The 19,922-nt window shown below is 42.5% G+C and overlaps 1 protein-coding gene across 2 annotated transcripts in view; it reads left to right on the top strand.

Moving 5' to 3' along the window:
• The window catches only part of Sntg2 (syntrophin gamma 2), a 202,725-nt gene that overhangs the window by 156,839 nt on the left and 25,964 nt on the right, over nucleotides 1-19,922 (top strand). For both annotated transcript variants that reach the window (XM_032907580.1, XM_032907581.1), the window contains 2 exons: nucleotides 1,254-1,325; nucleotides 3,952-4,158. In XM_032907580.1, coding sequence (XP_032763471.1) covers nucleotides 1,254-1,325; nucleotides 3,952-4,158 — 279 coding nt within the window. The remainder of the gene's footprint in view (nucleotides 1-1,253; nucleotides 1,326-3,951; nucleotides 4,159-19,922) is intronic.

Raw genomic sequence — 19,922 nt, 5'->3', positions numbered from 1 at the left:
CCCACCATATGTGATTTATTTTGGTCCAGTAATACCAATGGCTATGGGGCTCTACCCTGAGGGACATCTGTATATCCTCTGTTCATGCAAATAGGACTACAGGGGAAGAGGATAGGAACAGAGAGCATTGTCTTTGAGTTAGGACAGTGCTGTCTTGAGAACCCTGAACACTTCAGCATTGGGGAGGGGTGAGAACGTCTTAGACATTTTGAATCAGAAAGATGCAGCCAGGACTACCATCTGCTGATTGCAGAAGCCACGGAGGCCTAATTGTTCCAAAGCCAAGCTTCACATTAGCACTTTTATCCTGCTTGCTTTCAATCAAGGTTTGTTTGTCCAGTATTTTCGTTGTTGAATTCCAGTAGCAGAGAGCTGGCTCTGGAGCAAGGACTGGTTAAATGGTCACCCATCAATGATGCTTCTGTGTCAAGCTCACTCTTGGCTAGTGGTCCAGCTCCAGCTACTTGGCATCTAAGAACTCGGGCAGCATTTTGCGTGATGGGACAATTGCTAGGAAGCCACGAGCTAATTAAATACCTGTGGATTCAGTGTCTCAAAGGCAACAAGAAAAGCCCTGTTCGAGTTAATGCCTGAAAGACTATGTGCATGGTCAACAGAAGAGAGCTATCTCTGACACTGCTCAGAATTCTATATAGTTTTTAACCAGAAACAGTTTAACTCTGAGATCATATATGTGAGTGTAAGTTACAAATCATAGCACATCATTTAAAAGTTAGTAGTTATGAAATGGGATATGCCAAACCAACCAAAAACAGGTAAATTGATTAGGTAAATGTTCCATTCATTTCTGAGGCAGAAACACTTGGGGAGTGTAGTCTTGAGGGACAGAGGACCAGCCAACAGTGTGTGTGCTTGACTGTCACACTAATCCATCCTATACTCAGACTCACCTTACATTTTCTGCACTCACCTTATATTTTCTTCATTTAACTAAAATTTAATTGAGTCAAACCCTCATTTAAATTAAAATTATCCCCAGGAGTATAAAGTTCTCATATTACCAGTGTGCTTCTCAAAGTATTATTCTTTGTATTCATGTGTTCATGGTGTACATCAGAGGAGGATGCAGAATCAGAACCCACAACAGACTACAAGGTCGATTGCCACTCAAGGCAAGGGAAGTTTAACATCTACGTAGAGACCTGTGGAATCATTCCATGGTAGAAGGGCTTGCGTTCTTAGCTAAAGCAGCTTCCTCTTCGACACGAATGTCTCTGTTTGCTTACCCACAGGTAAGCACACTGGATTGGGGACGAGCAGAACGTGCCTATAACCTCTGTGAGGTGCTGTTTAAAGTTCACAAGGTAGGTATCCTTGGCATTTAGATGCCTCATAGAGATAAGATGGCCTCCAGAGTGGGAGGGGCAATGTGTTCATTGAGGGGTATTATGAGAAAGTAGGATGAGCCTTTCTTGTTCTCCCAGCTTTTCCAGTCTAGTGACGTTGCCATGGTATTGCTTACTGAGTTGGATGGATGGATGGGGGCTGGATGCTGAAAGGACGGGTGGGTGTTGGGATGGATGGATGGATGGATGGATGGATGGATGGATGGATGGATGGATGGATGGATGGGCATTTGGATGAATGGATGTATGGGTGGGTGGTAGCAGCAGCAGTGGTGTGTGTATACATGTGTTTGTGTGTGTGTGCATGTGTGTGTGTGTGTGTGTATGTGTGTGTGTGTGTGTGTGTGTGTGTGTGTGTGTAAATGCCCACACCCTTGAATATGCAGAGGCAAAGAGAATATGCTAGGTACCTCGTTCTTTCCACCTCATTCCCTTGAACCTGGAGGTACACCAGCAATTCTCCTCTCTGTCCCTAACTATGCTGGGGTTCCTGATGCATATGGTCATCCCGACTTTTCTACAAGTAAAGGAGATTTGAACTCAGGTCCTCATGCTTGTACAGCAAGCACTCTTAACTGCCAATCCAACATCTTGCACCTGTTGAGAATTATTTTAGTAATGAAATTCAAGTTTGTGACCTAGGCTGGACAGGCCAGAAAAACAAGTAAGGCAATTCAATCCAATCAGAGGAAAGTTTCAAAGATAATAAAGAGGGAGGATTGCCCGCAGCAATCATCTGATGCTGTCAGAATTGTCCCATGTATTTAACAGCTCTGGTGTGGTGGATCCATAGCCAGAAAGACAGTTTCCCCAACTGGGAAGGTGTCATCACTGACAAGGGCTCAGCGTAAGGGACACAGGCATAGCTGGAGTGAGTCTTTGTGAGTCCTGTCTATTTCCATTGCTGTACTGACATGGTGGGAATAATGAGCAGGATGCCACGAGCCCCCTGGGACACATAGGGCTTCACCGAAATCCAGGGCTTTCAGTTTTAGAGGGAATTCTTTTAGTCATGTTGTTAGAAGCTTTGGTATATCTTTTGTTTGATTGGTTGGTCTGATTTTGTTTTATTTTGTATTTTAATATATCCCAGACTAGTCTCAAATTCATTCTATATTTGAGGGTGGCTTTGGACTCACCCTTCTGTCTCTGCCAATTAGGTACTGGTATGATGGCAGGCCCTTAACATGGGAAAAACTTGCTAGGGATGACACTACCACATCCTTCATGTCCCCTGTGTCATGAACCATAGTTTTCAGCTCTTCAAGGCCTGGACAATGCACTGTGGGGATTCTCAACCTTCTCTGCATTGCGCTTATCTAGAGGGAGCTTTACCAAAGGCAAAGGATCTAATTTTACATGGTGTGAGATGTGACTCAGACATCTGAGTTCAATTTACATTAATGTTCCTTAGAATGTCACTGTGTGGCCGGATCTGTGAATTACCGCTCTTTACTTCATAGTCTATCCAGAAACAATTTCTTTATAAATAAATTACATTTTATTGCACCTGTTATTTAGAGTTATTAGATATTAAGCTAGCTGTGTTATGTCTTAGCGATCAGAGTTTCTGTCATCTTAGTATTGTTAGCATGACAATATAAACACATAGTTGCTATGATGAATCCATTAATAAGGATGATTAATAAGGATGCTAGTGGTCTCCGTTTATACCTCTTGGCTCAGTTTCTTCTCTAAGTACCATCTCTTCCTTGCTCCTCCCTCTAGTTAAGGTTTATTCATTCCACTGTGAGCTCACTCCCTACAATTTATAGCTGAAAAGGAGAAAGAACAAGGGTATGCTTTTGACTCTGCAGTAGAGAGATATCACTAGATAGCAATTCCCTTTACAACTCAGCAGTTATAACAACCCGCCATTCTGCAGCACTGCACCTAAACGTCTCCTTAGGAGCACCGAGCCCAGCCCCTCTGAAGAGCCAGTGTAGGCAAAAACTTCCCCTATGCTTTTCTTAGTTTGTTGGGTTTATACTAAACGAGAGTCTCAAAGGTTTTTATATTTAAAACAACGTTTTTTAAAGGTAGGTATCAGAGTTTTGTTTTGTTTTTAAGAAAGGCTAGCTTCCAATGATCAGAGCCTGAGCATATCTTATGTACAATATTTTTGTGGGTCATTTTTATATCTGTATTGGGGGGTGGGAGGATGGACTGTCCCAGAAGCCTCCTTTAGTAGTCCCTGTTGCCTGCTTCCTTACCCCTCATCTGGAAGCAGGGACAACTGGTGACATCCAGGTCCCTGTAGCTAACCTCAACATGAAGAATCCCAATGGGCTGTATCCCAAACAAGCACATCAGAGACACATTCTGAGGCTATGGCGGCCTGTTATTAAGTATGGGCAGCTGGGTGAGTCTGTGATGGATCACCGTGCTCTATCCCTATTTGATTGCTTCAGCTGTTGTTCTGAAAACATTTCTAAAGCACTTGCCCTACTTGGTGATTGTAAGGAAGAGGTTACATCTACCACACCAGGCAAATGCAACCCTCTTCCCAAAGAATGGGTTGGGTTCTGAAGTCTTGGCTCAACTCTCCAGTCCTGACCCATTTCCAATCCATTCTGTTCTTCAGTTTTGGCTTTCAGATAACTACTGGCTACAGGCAAACTTGTATCTTGGTCTCCAAGATTTAGACTGTGAAGACCCCAGGTCATACTGCTTCAGCGTCCTAGCCAGCCACGGGAAAAGCCACATCTTCAGTGTGGAGCTGGGTAACGAGCTAGCTGTGTGGGAAAAGGCATTCCAAAGAGCAACTTTCATGGAAGTTCAGAGAACTGGGGTGAGTATGTTGGGGGACTCACACTTTCTTCACTATCAGCTTTTGGACAACATCTGACACCTGGTTAGAGTAGAAATAAGGATTTATTTCAGGAAAGAGAATTGTGAGAGGTGAACGTCAGAGCCATCATCCATGCCGAGCAGGGCCTTCATTAATAAGGAGAGCTGTCTGTCATGGGCGCTTGCATCTAGGTTCATATCTGCATTCCTATTTACTGTGAAGAAAGGGCTGACTCTCCTTCCACTGCGGGACTCACCTGCTGCTGTGGGAGGGGTTTGCAGGCTGCAAAGCAGTAGACTTGGAGACAGCTATAACCTGCTCTGTATCACCTGGATGTGCAATATTTTAAGGCACTTAATGGCCTTTCCTCTCAGATTTAATGCCCCAAAGGAGAACATGATACAGCCGTGTGTCTGAATTGCTTCTCTGTTCTTGAGGACAGCAAATAAATCATCCACAAATTTAAATGTGTGTCCACTGAGCAGATAAGGAAGAGGGCATTATGGTCTCTGTTGTCGTAAATATGGGCCTCTTCATAGGACGTGTCCTGCTAGAGAATGACAGGAAATAAATGAAGCAATGCATCAGACAAGGTCTGTCTCCTAGCCAAGGTTCTGGGTTCATGACTAGCCTGGTGATAACACTAAGAGTGTGATCACAGAAACTAAAAGCAAGTGCTGCGTTTCCAGCAGGAAACGATTCTGTTTATTCGCCTCTCATTCAGCTGCCAACATGCACATGGGCTCTGGGATGTGCTGAGCCATTACTGAGCACTGATCAGCCCTGAAAATTCATTACATGTGAAGTCTCTTAAATCAATAAATGCCCTAACATCCAGAAAGTGAGATCGTCCACTGAACTGGCCATCATTCATGGTATGGAGTAATTGGCTCCTGATCCTCATTAGCATCTTGGAGCTGAGGCACCAACCTGGTGTCTCACTTTTTATAGAATATGACATTGAAGGGAAAGTCCACAACACTGGCTCTCCTTCCTCAAGCACTTACTAGATATGATACCTTGTAGCTACCTAGAAAACATCTATATAGGTAGCTCATGCCACCAGAAGGCAGCTTTGAGATGTCCCTTGTAGGGGAGAGACTTTGAGGCTACTTTGCTCTGACAACAGTAGCACGGATTCTGCTTTGGAGACACATGGATGGTGCCCATCTAGCCACTGCTCTACAGAGCTTCAGTCCAGGGACCTGAGACAACATAGTCAGACAACCAGGAGATACGCTGAGATAAAGAGGAAGCTCAATCATGGAACTTAGTGTTGGAGGGAAGCTGGTGGGCACTATGAGTTATTCAGTCTGATAGATGGTTGTGTCTGTAGTGTTGTTAGAAAGGAGAACTTCTCCTCACAAAGGACAGTGAGTCCTTATGTGTGTTCATTTTCTAAAAGAGGGTAAAGGTAACTAAGGGAAATTACCACAGACAAGAAGAGAGAGAGAGAGAGAGAGAGAGAGAGAGAGAGAGAGAGAGAGAGATTGATTAAGGTTGGAAGAGAGGAGTCAAATTCAGAAGGAAATAGTATTAGCATCAAGTATGGAGCTTGTACAGGTCTTTCATGGTTCATTAAAAAAGGAGGGAAGATGACCCAGAAACTCAAGAGAGTCTGAAGGCTTCACTTTTACTTGAACTTGATACTCTGTTCTAAAAACCTAGGAATGGTCCTGATGCTATTTTCAACAATGCTCTACTCAGGAAGTGACTTATAGTCATTGAATTCCTGGGTTCCTTCTAAGAAACAGGTAGACAGGAGAAGGGATGGATGCCTTTCTGATTTTCAGGCAAGCTCAACTCTAGACATCTTTCTCTTTCAGTGACTTGCTCAAAGTTGTCCTCCAAACTATAGCATGATGCATTCTAACATAGATGCATCACAGACTACCCTAGAAGCCCATACATACTTTATGCCAGGCCTCCCGCATTCCACATACCACATTTGACTTTTAAATGTGCAGAGAAGGCAACATTGATTTCCTTCCTACTTCTCTGCACATAAGGACTCTAATGATTTTTCACAGCTACCTAGAAATTAAATTATAGTGGTGTAGCCTAGGAGTTCCTATGCTATATGCCCTGTTCTAATAAGACATACAGCCTCCCTAGAGACAAAATGAAGGCACTTCCTAACTGCTACATCTCAGACATAGTAAGTACCAGTCTCGTTTGATGATGACAATGAACAAAGCCACATTTACTTCATGCACCTCCCATCTCTATTTTTTTCTTGTTTCACTGGCCTTATGTATACTGACTTGGATCTTGTGCCAACCCAAGGTTCATAGTGTTAAGTCAGGGTGATATGCATGATTGTAGTGTTGATATCATTGGTTCTTTTGCCCTGGGGCAGCTGTGAGCTCATTTTCCTGCATGTATTAGCTGACTCATCACCTCTACAGAAAGACTTCTGAATGGTGTCTTTTGTGCCTCATGGACTCAGGGTACATGTCTATAGATAAGATCCTCTATATCTTGCCCACATGGACAAGACATTGTGCAGAAAAGCCCTCAGATTCAGAACAGTAAGTTGAGGCTTCTTACTAATCAGACTCATCAACTGACATTGTCTTAATGTGATATTGTTTTAAATAATATCCATATTACAGATATCATTGAATCATTAAAGTTTCATTGTCTAACATTTTCTGTTGATCCACTTTCCCCATTACTGTGTCCAGAATTCCAGTGAAAATGCCAAAATCATAGTAGGTAGCTTTTAAACTGCCTTGCTATACAGGCCAGAATATTTTTATTAAAATATATATCCATTACTTTGTGCATATTATTCTGAAGTTTGAAATATTTGCATGCATTTTCCCTGCATCAATTCCTCTAACTTTTTGTTTACAGTATCAGCATTTTGTTAGCAATTAAAATGGAAAGGAAATATTTTTTTGTAATAACATAGAGCCAGCAAGTGTAAAATATCTGTCTAATAGGTTGCTATTGGCTACAAGTAACAGGACTAGTTCTGCCAACAGCAGTGAGAAGAGAAGGTGGCCCCCCAGTAACTCCCCTTTGCTAAGCTTCAGACTTGGATGTATTTTCTGGGTAACTACCCAATAGATCACCTCTCAGAAGCAAGGCATTTCCTTATGAATGTTTAGGTGACAAGGACATATAGAAAATGATAAAATTCAGGTCTCTTCTTCAGGCTGATTCTGCCAGGTTGGAACAGGAGCCCATCAGACCACACTGTTATATAGGGAACATCATCTGCTAAAAGGTCTCTGCCACTAACCTCCACTTTGGGGACTGGGAAGACATCAGTTCCCCTGAAGCAGAGTGGGAGAGGGCTAGAAGCATCTCAGTTATGGGAAAGAGGACCTTGTCATAGATAACAGACTGTCAGACCACTGCAGACTTTCTAAAAGACAAGGGGATCTGAGTACAAGAGGAATCCCATACTCCCCAGAGATTTTTAAAGCACATGCCATCTCAGAATCAATGGTAAAACTGTCTTCATTTCTACATCCCCTGTACCTTCAAGGTCTGGTTATGTTCCAAGGCCCCCAGCGGTTACCAAAACCTTGGATGTATTGAATCCTGCATACAATGTTTACTTGTACATGTGTACCTATGTTAAGGTATAATGTAGCAATGACAATGTAGTAAGTAATGTGAAGGAAACCCAATTCTCCTAAATAGCTTCCAGAACTGCCTTCACCCCCCTGCTGTGAGGCATGATGCTGTAAGATGATACAGTGCCTGATGGAAAGAGAGGAGGTGCCAACATGGCTGTTGTAGTATGTGATGTAGGCTCAGGCTACTGTAAAAGAACTGTACAAACAAGAGATGTGACAGTCTACAAGAAATGCCATCAGAGTTGAGAGGATGGAAGGGTCGTGACAACCTCTAAGTAATTAATGAGAAGGTAATACACACGGCATGGACATGCTAGACCAGGGAGGATTTACATCCAGTGCTAAACTGAGGGAGATGAAGCAGGAATTCACTGCGCCACTCAGAACAGAACAGAATTTAAACACATGAATTCTTTCAAGTATTTCCTACTTAATTATTTCCAATCACAGATTCTATAGCCAACACCTAAGGCTTGGAAAAGAAAGTGGAAGGGGAGAAGGGAATTATTTTTAAATTGCATGTGAACAACTTAAGAAGAGTGAATGAGTTAAACAAGGACAAGCTGAATGTCCACTAAGGACACTACTTTACTGAGTGACCTGTAACTATAGGTGAGAAGCATGGTGTGGAGACTTGGGCCTAAGAGGTTTGTCTGAACAGTGCTGCTTACACCTAGCTGCAGGCCTTCATTTGTTCATGGTTGTAGAGACACCTACGTGCACATCTTGTCTCTGTATCAGAACCCTTGTGATGGTGTTTGTTCTCCGCACTAGCACCACCACCACCATTCTGCTCTAGCAGATCAAAGAGGCTAATCTACAGGTCTCCCTGCTGGAGAGTAACTCTCACCTTTGAATGAACACAGGGCAGCTGGGTCCTCTGTGATGCCTTTGCTGGGCGGCGAGCAGCAAGGCTCAGAGTGCAGGAAGATCAAGGCCTCAGTTGCGACATTTGATGCTCTGATATCATTATTCTTGTGCTTCACATCAAAGGCCCTCTGCCACCCATGGGAACTGACTGCATGACATCTCTAGGAGGGAAGCACGATTTTCTGCAAGAGGCTTTGCACCTCTACCTGATCTCCAGTGCTTGGAAAACTATTCTTTGAACAAAGCTTGGTTTTCAAAGTATACTCAGAAGTATCACTACACCAGGGTTGATTTGATTGTTGGTACATCATGTATTTTATATGCACTTGGCCACTCTCAGTGTTCCCAAATAAAACAATAAAGAAGTAAGTAGTCACACATGAAAGGGGTGTAGCCTCTGCGATTACTGTCATCCAAGGTTACATTTTTCCCCATTACTCAGGATCGTCTGATGGCCCACCTGACCCCAGCTGTGCAGAGGAGTGATTCATCCCAGGCTGCCCACACATAGGGAATCTGGAGTGATATGGGACCAGCGAGCGTCCTGGTATTCAGGGGAAGCTTTTTGAGTCTTTTCCTTTGTAAAACCTAACTCTGTGTAGCCAGGGGAGCACTCATGGACAGTCTAGACATAAGTGAGATATTTACCCTAGTTTATCCTTCTATAAGAAGAACACAGGACAGGGCCCCGCCATTTTGACAGTGACAAGATATGTGTCCTAATTTTAGAGTTATTTAAAAGCAGAGAAGGTTGATTTGGGGACAGTCATTACTATCTCACTTGTCAGGAATTCTCAGGGAAGAATATGTGGCAAATGATTGACTCAAGAAAAAGAAGGAAGAAGAAGAGGGGAGGAGGAAGACGAGGATGAAGAAGAAGAAGAGGAGGAGGAGGAGGAGGAGGAGGGAGTCACTTACCTATAAGGTTGAAGAAGCTGGAGTCTCCACTCTTAGCAAATTGAACTATGTCCCAGGCTTGTCAGGGTCTTCAATATAGACTAGTACACTACTATAGGTCAGTGGTGCCCTGCTCACCTAGACATTCAGGAAAGTGCTCAAAACAGCTACACTTTTAACAACTGAAATCTGCAACAACCTGAAAACCATGTTAAGCAACTGAAATCTATATTCAGAGATGGAAAGGGATTCGTCTGATGGATGACACGTGACAACAGAGACAACAGCTTGTCGCTTATGTGGGCTCTGTGAGGATACCAGGAAAGGAGCTGGTGATGTCTCTCATGATAGTGCCACAGCATGCATTTTGCAGGGAAGTTGGCTACAACTACACAGTGGAGTCCTGGAGGGGATCCCCCTCCCCTGAAGTCATGAAGCAGGAGCTCAGTACCAAGGCAAGCACTGGGAGATCTACTGAGGATATGTGACTGTCTTATTTTAAGACTTGTGACAGAGATAATGCTGGCATAGCTTCCCAGTTAGCAGAATCCTCTCCAACACCAAGGCACACCAAATCTACTGGATATCATGAAACCATTGGCATGATTCTACTGGTCAAATGTCATCAGCTGACCCTCAATGCTGTCTGAACAGTGGAGGACATTTCTTTCAGTTGTAAACAAACCCAGAACTACATTGTTATGGACAAATTGCCAAACATCATATGTTCTCCACTCCTTTACCACACTCCACGTAACCTCAGTTAGGGAGAACCCACAGAATGACCAGAATATCATAAGGCAGGGATGCACACTAGGCATACTGGTGAGACTTGCCCTTACCTAACACTGACTGTCTTAACTGCTCTATCCTTCATTTCTTGAATTATCGAGGTCCTCATTCATTCTTCAAGTATTAGTTCTTTTTTTCTTGCTCATGCCTTCTTCTTCCAAGTTAGGTTACTGTGTCTTCTGTCACCAGAGAAAACAAACACTAACCATCCCATCAGTGTTCCTCAATAATGGGCAAATAAACCCAAGTGAAATCTGAGGGCGGGTGACATACAGGAGTTAAAATTTAGTGTGTGAGTTGTTCTGCTACCCCTGGAGTCTTTACTTATCAAGTTTCTCAGTTTGCATTGTCTTAGGGACTGTGGTAAATCTTCGATCCTTTTAGCCTGATGGGTTCTTTGAACCCACAGAACCAGTGAACAGCAGCTGACTGGGACCACTTCCTCCAGGAGGTATTCCCACCTTGTAAGCAAAAGGGACAGACAGGAGAGATCTGGTTCTGACCACCACAGATAACATGAGGTTAGAAGGCAATATACTTTCTGCACATCATGACTGCCTACCTAGGAGCATGTGCTGTGGAGATCCCTAGGGAAGGTGGACATTTGCTGACCTGACTTTGTTGATTTGAGTTTGTCAGAGGATGGGAAAGCAAACTGCCTTCCTTTTGCATATTGTTTCTAAAGCGATTACTATTTATCTCTCCAGTGATACCAGTAATTTAGCTAATTAACGTTTAAAATACACTTCACTTTGGAATATGCAAAATACAATTCCCTAAGTGCTTCCATTAATTTTCCAGATAATTTTTAGAGAAATCTCAATCTTGGAGTCATTTCAAAAAACCACTGTTAGTAAGAGAATTCTAATACCTTGTGACTACTACAAATATGTTTTATTGTTTATTCTTAAAGAGAAAAAGAACCAAAGAGACACCGGATGGAATACTAAAGAGTAGTTGGGTAGATTAATGAGATGATTAAAAGATCATCACCGCTTTGCTACCAAAAGCAATTAAGTTTTAGTTTATTTTAATTTTGTACACAAAGCAGAGTACCTCAGTTCTGGCTTGCTGAGCTGTTTACAGAAGTCGCTTATTAGCCAGGTTTTCATTTTAATTTAAAACCATCAATGCAATGCCCATTACTCTTCAAATTGTATTTTCTTTCTCTCTAGCATTCTCCTGTTGCTTCTCAGCCTACAAAACAGACACTGGGGTTGCCTCCTTTTTAAAGTTCCATATAAATCCACATTGAAATGAGCCTTTCCAATCATTCACTTACTTGAACATTCTCTGGGAGATATTCTTCACCATTAAGGGGACATTGACTTCATAGGGATATTATTCATTTCACATTCTTAAAATTTTCCTTAAAATCTGTGTTGGCTAACTGACTCAGGAAGCAAAGTACATGCCACACGAGTCTGAGGACCTGAGTTCAAATTCTTAACTCCATCTAAAGGTGAAACAAGAGAACTCTGTGCATAAAATCATCCTCTTAGTTCCTACATAGCCTTTTCATATACACTTTCACACACATGTCATGGACACATCCAAGTAACAATTTTTTTAATTTAAATCTATTTGAAATTTATAATTCTATTAGAATTTTGTCTCTGTTAAGCATTTTGCAGTATTATTTAACCCATCAAAATCAAATATTCACAATTCATAACAATCTACCACCTATAGAGGTATAGTCTGTTATCATGGTAGACATATGTGGGAGGTTACATTGACCACATGTTTATCATTACCCACTCGTTCTCTGGGCTTAATTCATAACCTCCAGTGATATCATCAGTTATGGTTCATGCTAATGGGTCCTGAAAGGAGTGCCCAGGAGAGGTGAGCTCAGCACCACCGGCTCCTCCCGTCAGGCTGGTGAGCAATCCAGGAATGAATATCCATGAAAACACTTAGCAGTGGCTGCCCCTCCTGATGTTTGCACACAGGAGGTAGATTTAGATTGTGTTTATGTTTGCCCAACACAAACACCTCCCAGGAAACTATTTGGAAAAGGCAAATATGAAATGTAAAGTAACAGAGATCTAAATGAGGATATGATGTATTTTCAGCCAGCCTCGAGAGTGAAATAAGATAATGGATTCGCTAACCATCACAGGAAAATGGTAGTATCCTGAAAGACTGAGCACGGGAGCCTTGGGATTATTGACACAGGAGTTACCGTGTGTGTTCTGGCTTACCTGGCACTATGGTGTTCTCTCCCACAGCTCTGTGGGTTGGAGCTCTGGGGTGGGTTTATAGAGCTATACGCAGCAACTGGCTGAAAAGTTTCACCCCATACCTCTGCCCTGGCTCTGGTCTATCTATGAAGCCTGGGATAGGTCTGTACTGACAACAGGTTTCCTATAGTGAGGGCTCAGGAGGTTTGACTGATGACCCAGATTATTTTTATGAAGGTCTTTTTTTTTTTTCCTGTCATACATGAAGAACCCCTTTGGCCACTTAACGATATAGCCCAAAGTCCTAGGCATTACTGGTGGATATTTAGAGGTAATGATGCTGCTGACCATGGCCTCAAGCATCTTCTGAGGCTAGACTATCATTGAATGTAGAATTTAGGGCTTGACTGAAGCTAGTCAGTATGTGTATGTGTATGTGTATGTGTATGTGTATGTGTATGTGTATGTGTATGTGTATGTGTATGTGTATGTGTGTGTGTGTATGTGTATGTGTATATGTATGTGTGTGTATATGTGTGTGTTGTGTTTGTATGTTTGTGTATATGTATGTGGTATGTGTTGTGCTTGTTGTTTGTGTGATGTGTTTATGTGTGCATATGAGTGTATGGTGTACACAGTTCCAACCAGGTATATAGTGGCCAATCTTATCTCCTGTTGCCAAGAAGCAGCTGTTTCCAACATGTTTTTTTTTTTCTCTCATGACTTTGTGAAAGAGCAAAGTTAGTCATTTCAAGAAGACCTTGGCCTTGAGCAGAGTTACTTTGTTAGAATACCGATTGATGTTGCTGTGCCTTCACTCCCATGGGAATGTGACCTCACCAAAAGAAGGAAATCCATGTCGTGAAGCTCTCCGCCTGTGTGCTGATTTGCTAACATGTTTAAGTTTTGGTTGTTCTCACACCTGAATCTGCTGTGCAGGCTAAGGCTTAGCTGCCCTTCCATCTTTCGTCTGCTCCCATGTGTGCATGCACAGCACGTAGAGCAAAAGGCAGCAGAGACTTTTCCGTAGTGAGCTAGTCACGGACTAGATGGCATGTGATCTCTCTTCAGGTTTCCTAGCCTCCTCTTGGGCCTGCCCCATGACAAGCCACAGGCAGAAAGTGCTCAGACTCCTCATGCTCCAGCAAGAGTCTGAATGTACCCTGAGTGTTGTGGTTAGAACACCCTCCAGTTAAAGGTCCTGCAGCCTCTTGTCTCAGGCCTAGCATCCCTTCCCCTCATCACCTCTCCTCACTCTGCTGCCTTAGCTCTTCTCTGCCCCTCCCGCAGTCCTCCCTCCCACTCCCATTGTTGGCCCATTCTCTATGCACATGAAACTCATACCGTTTGCCCCACATGTAGGGATGTGTAGTTTCTGAACAGAGCCCTGTGGAGTTTCCTTGTCTTCTCCTAGACTACTGATCCCCAACCTCTCCCTGGATGCTGGTCTAGCACTATCTGCATCAGTGGCTTCTGTCTGTCCAGTTTCTGATCTGAATTAAGCCTGGGACTTCTTTTCCTAGCGCCATTGGTCTGGTTCTCTTGATTCCATTGCCCTACTTCCCCGTGCATCAGAATTGTATTCATAACTAATATCATCTCACCACCATAAGACCAGCTGCGAGTCAAGCATCATACAATGAATTACTACATTTAAAGGGAGTGAGCAGACCATCTGTGGAGGAAAGTTGGTGAATCGCCTCCTTTCTGACCTCCTCCCTCCCACAAACCTTCTCAGGAAGCACCATAGCAGTGCTCTGTGGATAACATGAAGCTGAGTTCAGGTATCCTTCAAGGACCCATCCCAAGATGTCATTGTCACTTACATGAGAAGTTAAACCACAAGCCCAACAACAGGAATTCCCAAAAGACACTTCATCCAGAGAGGAGAATATCTGAGAACTTAAGAGTTCCTTTCAGATGCCAAGGATGGACATAGGACATTTGATGCAGTATCTTGACATGGCAGATGGGCAAAAACACATGGCAGAAATCAGACTGTAGAAAGGCAGGACAGCTTGTCACCAACAGTCCTTAGGGAGATAGGGAAGCTCATGTTCCTTTTACCACTAACATACGAGACTCACAAGTTTTCGAGGTTGGCAGGATGGTCTTAGCTGTGTGCTGGTGAATAGCTTAAAAGAGCACTGGGGTCTGTACTGACTCAAACATGTTCTTCAGGCCCTTAACCAACCCTGGGCACAGACCAGTCAAGAACGGCACACTGGGCTGCCCTCATCCTCAAATATCTCACTAGGGTACCTCTGCAGTTGGAGACCCCTAGAAGATACATTCAGACAAGGGGTGTGAGAAGATACCATGTTGGGAGCAAAGAAGTAGGTGACCAGTGGCCTCTAGAGCCTGACTGGGGACAGTGTGCCCGCTTCATCTTTGCAGTGTTTGAAAATAAGTTGATTTCCCTGTCAGTGTCTTCCTTCTATCTACTAGCTGCCCAGAATTCACCTCCTTCTAAGAGATAACTGGGTGTTTTCAGTGTGGCATGTTTTTTCTCACAGCAGACACTTACTGAATTATGCCTTATGCTGTGGGCTCTGCATTCCTCAGGGGGCACAATCAAGTTGAAACCAGACAGTACACTGTGAGCCCAAGCTAGCACCTGAGCTGGGAAATTGGTATCAGGAGGCATAGAATACATACATGGAGACCATACTGGAGTGGTTATAGAGGACATCGTCTAAGCCAACAGGCAGCATTCACAAGGGAGCCCACATTCTCAGGAAGGAAGGAAGGCAGGACAGTTTCTGAGTGTCCTCTCAAGCTACTGAGATCCTGATTTGCCAAGGACGGACACATTTGTACCTATATCCATTTTGCTCCTGCTTGATCCTGAAGTCTTTGGCTACTATCTTGGATCAGGCTCTGCCCAATGTGATTTGCCTGTGCCCATCAGCATCGATGAGCAATGTCTAAGAACCCTTTTTCTCTGCTGTATACTTCTCTTATCCACTCCACACTGACTTTCAGTGGTCTATGTCACACATCTTAGAGCCAAGAATTCCTGAAGAAGAGCCAAACATCTTTCCATGAGGCTGTCTTTGAGGATCAAAGCCAGACCTACGGAGTGTGTTCTCTATGGATAATTCTACCATGATGCTACTGGGTATTCTATTCTGTCCAGTACTCTAGCAGGCTAGACTCACCACACTGTGAGTACAACAGTCTTTTTCACTTGTCTAGGCCCCTGTTGGGCCTCCTGACAACTTTACAATGCTCAGGGACATCATGTGGTACTGCCCCACTCCAGGTACCAAAAGCTTCTGTGTAGCTATTCAGTGTGTTGAGGTCAGTCTAGGGTAGTGTCATTATAAGGTGGCTCAGTGGATAAATCCAGAAGACATCATGACCTGAGGTGATGAAGACTCTTACCTAGTGTTGTTCTTGGCACATTAGCTTCTCTGGATATTATCCGAAAGCTGCTGGAGCCTACATTGGGTTAGAGCTGTCACAGTATTCCTGTAAAGCACATCATAGCTTAATTTAATTGGATTACTTGTGCTACTGTTTTTATTTCTGCAACTTACTATGTTTCAGGGTTTAATCCATTCCTTCTCCAGAAGAGCCTGCCAAATTAGCTTTTATTAATTGCTTTCAACTTGAAGGTTCTGGTCTCTCTGTCCTAACAATCGCATTCTGGTGGATGGTGTAGGGAGGGATGACCACTGACCTGGTTATATGTCTAACAGTAGAGTCCAGATGGCCTTCCAGAACACAAGTTCATGGTAACCAGCATCCTATTTTCTTTGACACTAGAACCCCAAATCTTCAAGGAATGCTCTCACAAATGAAGTACTCCCCAAATTTACAAAGCAACCTAAAAACCGGTAGTATATTCTTCTGGTATACACTCCAAACCACTATATTTTATAGTTTATTGGTAGATCTTTATAAAAATATGACACGTATTCACTGAATAAACCAAAGAAAATTAGTTTGCTTTTACTTTTTTTTTTTACTTAAAATGATAGTTTTACATAACTAGTAAAATATTAGTAGAGTATTACTTCCGACAACTCTAATTTGTGTCAAGTTGTCAACAAATAAACAAACCAGGACAACCAAGTTCAAAGAAAATTTGTCAACAAATGGCCTTTATTATTGCTATTGTCCTTCCTTATTCGCTTCCTCATGAGCCTGTTCACCAGGGTTCTCTTCCTGCTCAGAGCCAGGGCTTCAAAGATAAATGGGCCTTGGGGAAACCACAGATGCCATGCCTTCCACTGGATAACCTCACTACATTGCACCCAAATTAGTAGGATTCACAGATACAGGTCATGGAGGCAATGTGGGAAGCCACACTTGGGACCAGAGAACACTGAAGCCACCACCATGAGCTTGTGGGCTCAGGCAGTGGGACAGAAGCAAGCGGCTCTGACCTGAGCAATCAGCAGGAGACGGGAAATTAGAGCAATACTGTTGATTGGGAAGCTAAATGAGAACACTATTAATAGCACCATCCTCACTTGGAATGCTCCACAGAATGCCCAAGGTCACAATGAGCAAGGCCGTACTTATACTCACAGTACCAACTATTGTTCTGAGCCTCAATGGCTGGACTGAAATGTCTGCGAAGTGAAGAAAGGTCCCCATGACATTTCCACTGGGCTGGGGTTGGGGCGTGGTGCCTCAGTTTCCTTATCTATAAATTGGAACTAAGAGAATTAATTCCCAAGGGTTGTTTCACTGTTGGTAAATGGTTGTTAACTACAAAGTTTAAGGCAATTCCTAGAGCATGTAGATAGGCGATATTTAAGACCATAGCAAGGTGCATGCATTGTGCTTGTATGCAAGTCAGAATGAAATGCTGCTTTTAAAATGGAGAGTCTCAAAAACAAGGCACAGCTCCCCTCCAAGAAGACAACAAAAACAAAACAAAACAAAGCAGAACAAAACAAAACAAAAAACACTGGATGTTTACACAATTGGAATAACTTCGAGCACAGCCCGATTGCAACAGTTTATAATCTTATGAAAATGTCTTTGGAGTTTGTATGAGTTTGCATTGGTGAATCCCAGTAGTACAGGCACCTCCACATTACATCTCCTGTGTAGAAACACAAGATGACTTCTCAAGGTTTAAGTGTATGACTTTTTAAATTCCTTGGTTACGTATTTTAATTTAAATACTTTATTCATTGGTTAGTATTCTGTTACTTGGTTGACTGTTCTAATCCTCATATTTTATTTTTTGTGATGTAATTATAAATGAGATTATTCCTTAATATCTTTTTAGGCTGTTCATGATTGGCATGTAGAAGCATAATTGGCTTCCATTACTTATTTTCTATGCATGAATAGTGTTCAATTTTCTTGATTTTTTTTAAAGATTTTCTACATAAAAGTTCACATTATTTGTGAACAAAGATGAGTTTCTGTTTGTCTCTATTTCCAGTTTGCATGCTTTTTGTTTCTTTCAGAGACACGAAACCCTCACAGTCTTTTACCACTGATGTTAGCCATGGGATTTCACACACAGCCCTTCTCAGATGGTACAGTTTCAGTATGTGTATATCAGTGGTCTCTTTGTCTGACTCATAGAATGGTGTTGGATTGTGCCGATACCTTTCTTAGGTAAATTGAAATGATAAAGTTTCCTCCCTCCTTTTTTAATATACTACAGGGCATTGATTGAGTTTCTGGTCCCGGCTATCTTTTTTCTTTTTAACAGAGATAAAGAACACTTTGTCGAAGTATGCAATGATTATAATGCATTGTTGAATTCTGGCTGCTCTTGGTGGTGGTAAACTTGGGCACTGGTATCCATTAGAAAGACTGGTCTTTACTTTTCTCCTGGAGGGGCTTTGGTTTTTGGCATCAAGATCAGGCAGATTTTGTCTCAGGAGGCAAGCCTGGAAATATGAAATTTCAAGTTTTTAAGAGATTTTCATTCATTTTTAGGTATTTGGTAGCATTTGCCAGTGAAGCCGAGTGGCTTGTTGGATTCCTTTGGGTTGGTCGATTAGCTGAGGCTCAGTGCCTTTACCAGCTCTCTAAACGTTCCCACTTTTTCCCTCATAACAGTCAGTCTTGGAAGATTGTGTGTCTCATAAGAACACATCCATTTCATCTAATTTATCTAATTTATTTATGTGAAATTGTCAGTATTTTCTTGCAGTGTTTTTATTTCTGCAAAATCAGCAACTGTATGCCCTGTTTGATTTCTGACTTGAGTTATTTGAGTCTTCTTTGTACTTCACCAATACAGCTAGACTTGGGGCTTTAAATTTTTTTTTTAAAAAAAAAAACTCTTTTCAAGGTTTTTAGTCTGTAAATGTCCTGTGTTGTCTTTCTATTTCCTCCTTTATTTACATTTCTTTTTACCTTTCTTATCTTTTTCTTATCTTTTTTCCTTTTTCTAGATTTCTATTCCACTTTTTTTCTTCTTTTTCTAGTTCGTCACAGCATAATGTTGGGCTGCTATCTGTATTCTTTATTGAATGTCCACATCTAACTCTGTAAACCTCCCATTTAGCACTGTGTTCACTTGATTTAGGATCATGACATACTTTTCAGGGGAGCACATTACAACCTAGAAGGGACTCAACCCCTCGTCGCATCTGATCTCAGCTCTGATCTCTAGTGGTGTGTAGCAAGATTAGGAGCCTGCACTAGGACAAGGACAGTGAGCTCCTCCCTTTGCTTTGCAAGCTGTGCACCTTAAAAGGGAATCAAGAGACCTACGTAACTGAGAGGGTATGATCTGCAGGACTTAGCATTGTTCTTCTATAATTTAAAGTGGATAGTGGGCTGGGGCTTGAAGGCTGCCCTGTGTCTGTGCTGCCCCAGAAGGGCTTCTGCAGCAGCTGCTTTTCAATCTCTTCGCTGCCCTGGTGTCTCCAAACAGCCCCAGGCTTCCTGCTCCTCTCAATGAAAAGAATTGCTTCCCCAGCTCCTTTGTTATTTATCAGCCTCCATTTAAACATCCTTCCATGTTCTCTATGATATTTCAAAAGCTAATATCCATGCCTTTGTTTATTTAATGGTACCAGAGTGTGAATATTTTTTAATATGTGAAAATGAACCCAAATGTGCTATTTAAAACTACATTTTAGCACAGTCTGATTTAGTTCACAACCCACCATCGTACAAAGAGCTATTTTAATCTTAATTATCTTGATTTTCCTGCTACTACCACACATGTAATTTTCTGGAGTGGCATTTTGGAGATGAAAGCATAGGTAGGTATTCAGAACCTTTCTGATTGTGCCTTCTCAGGGTCTGGGAGTCTTGATTAGCAACAGGCACACTGTGCCAAAAGAAGGTAGCAGGAGACGCCCACAGCTCTGCACACTGGGCAGCGCGAGATCTCCAGTTCTCACAGCGCTCAGCTTAAGCCTCGGTTTCTCTGTGATGCGGTGTCTGTGGAAAACCACCCATACACTGGGTCCTCCACAGCCTTGGAAAGTGA

Source organism: Rattus rattus, chromosome 7, assembly GCF_011064425.1.
Source record: "Rattus rattus isolate New Zealand chromosome 7, Rrattus_CSIRO_v1, whole genome shotgun sequence".
In the NCBI taxonomy this organism is placed as follows: domain Eukaryota; kingdom Metazoa; phylum Chordata; class Mammalia; order Rodentia; family Muridae; genus Rattus; species Rattus rattus.
The sequence above is the reverse complement of the archived record's forward strand: the minus strand, read 5'-3'. Positions and strand labels throughout refer to the sequence as shown.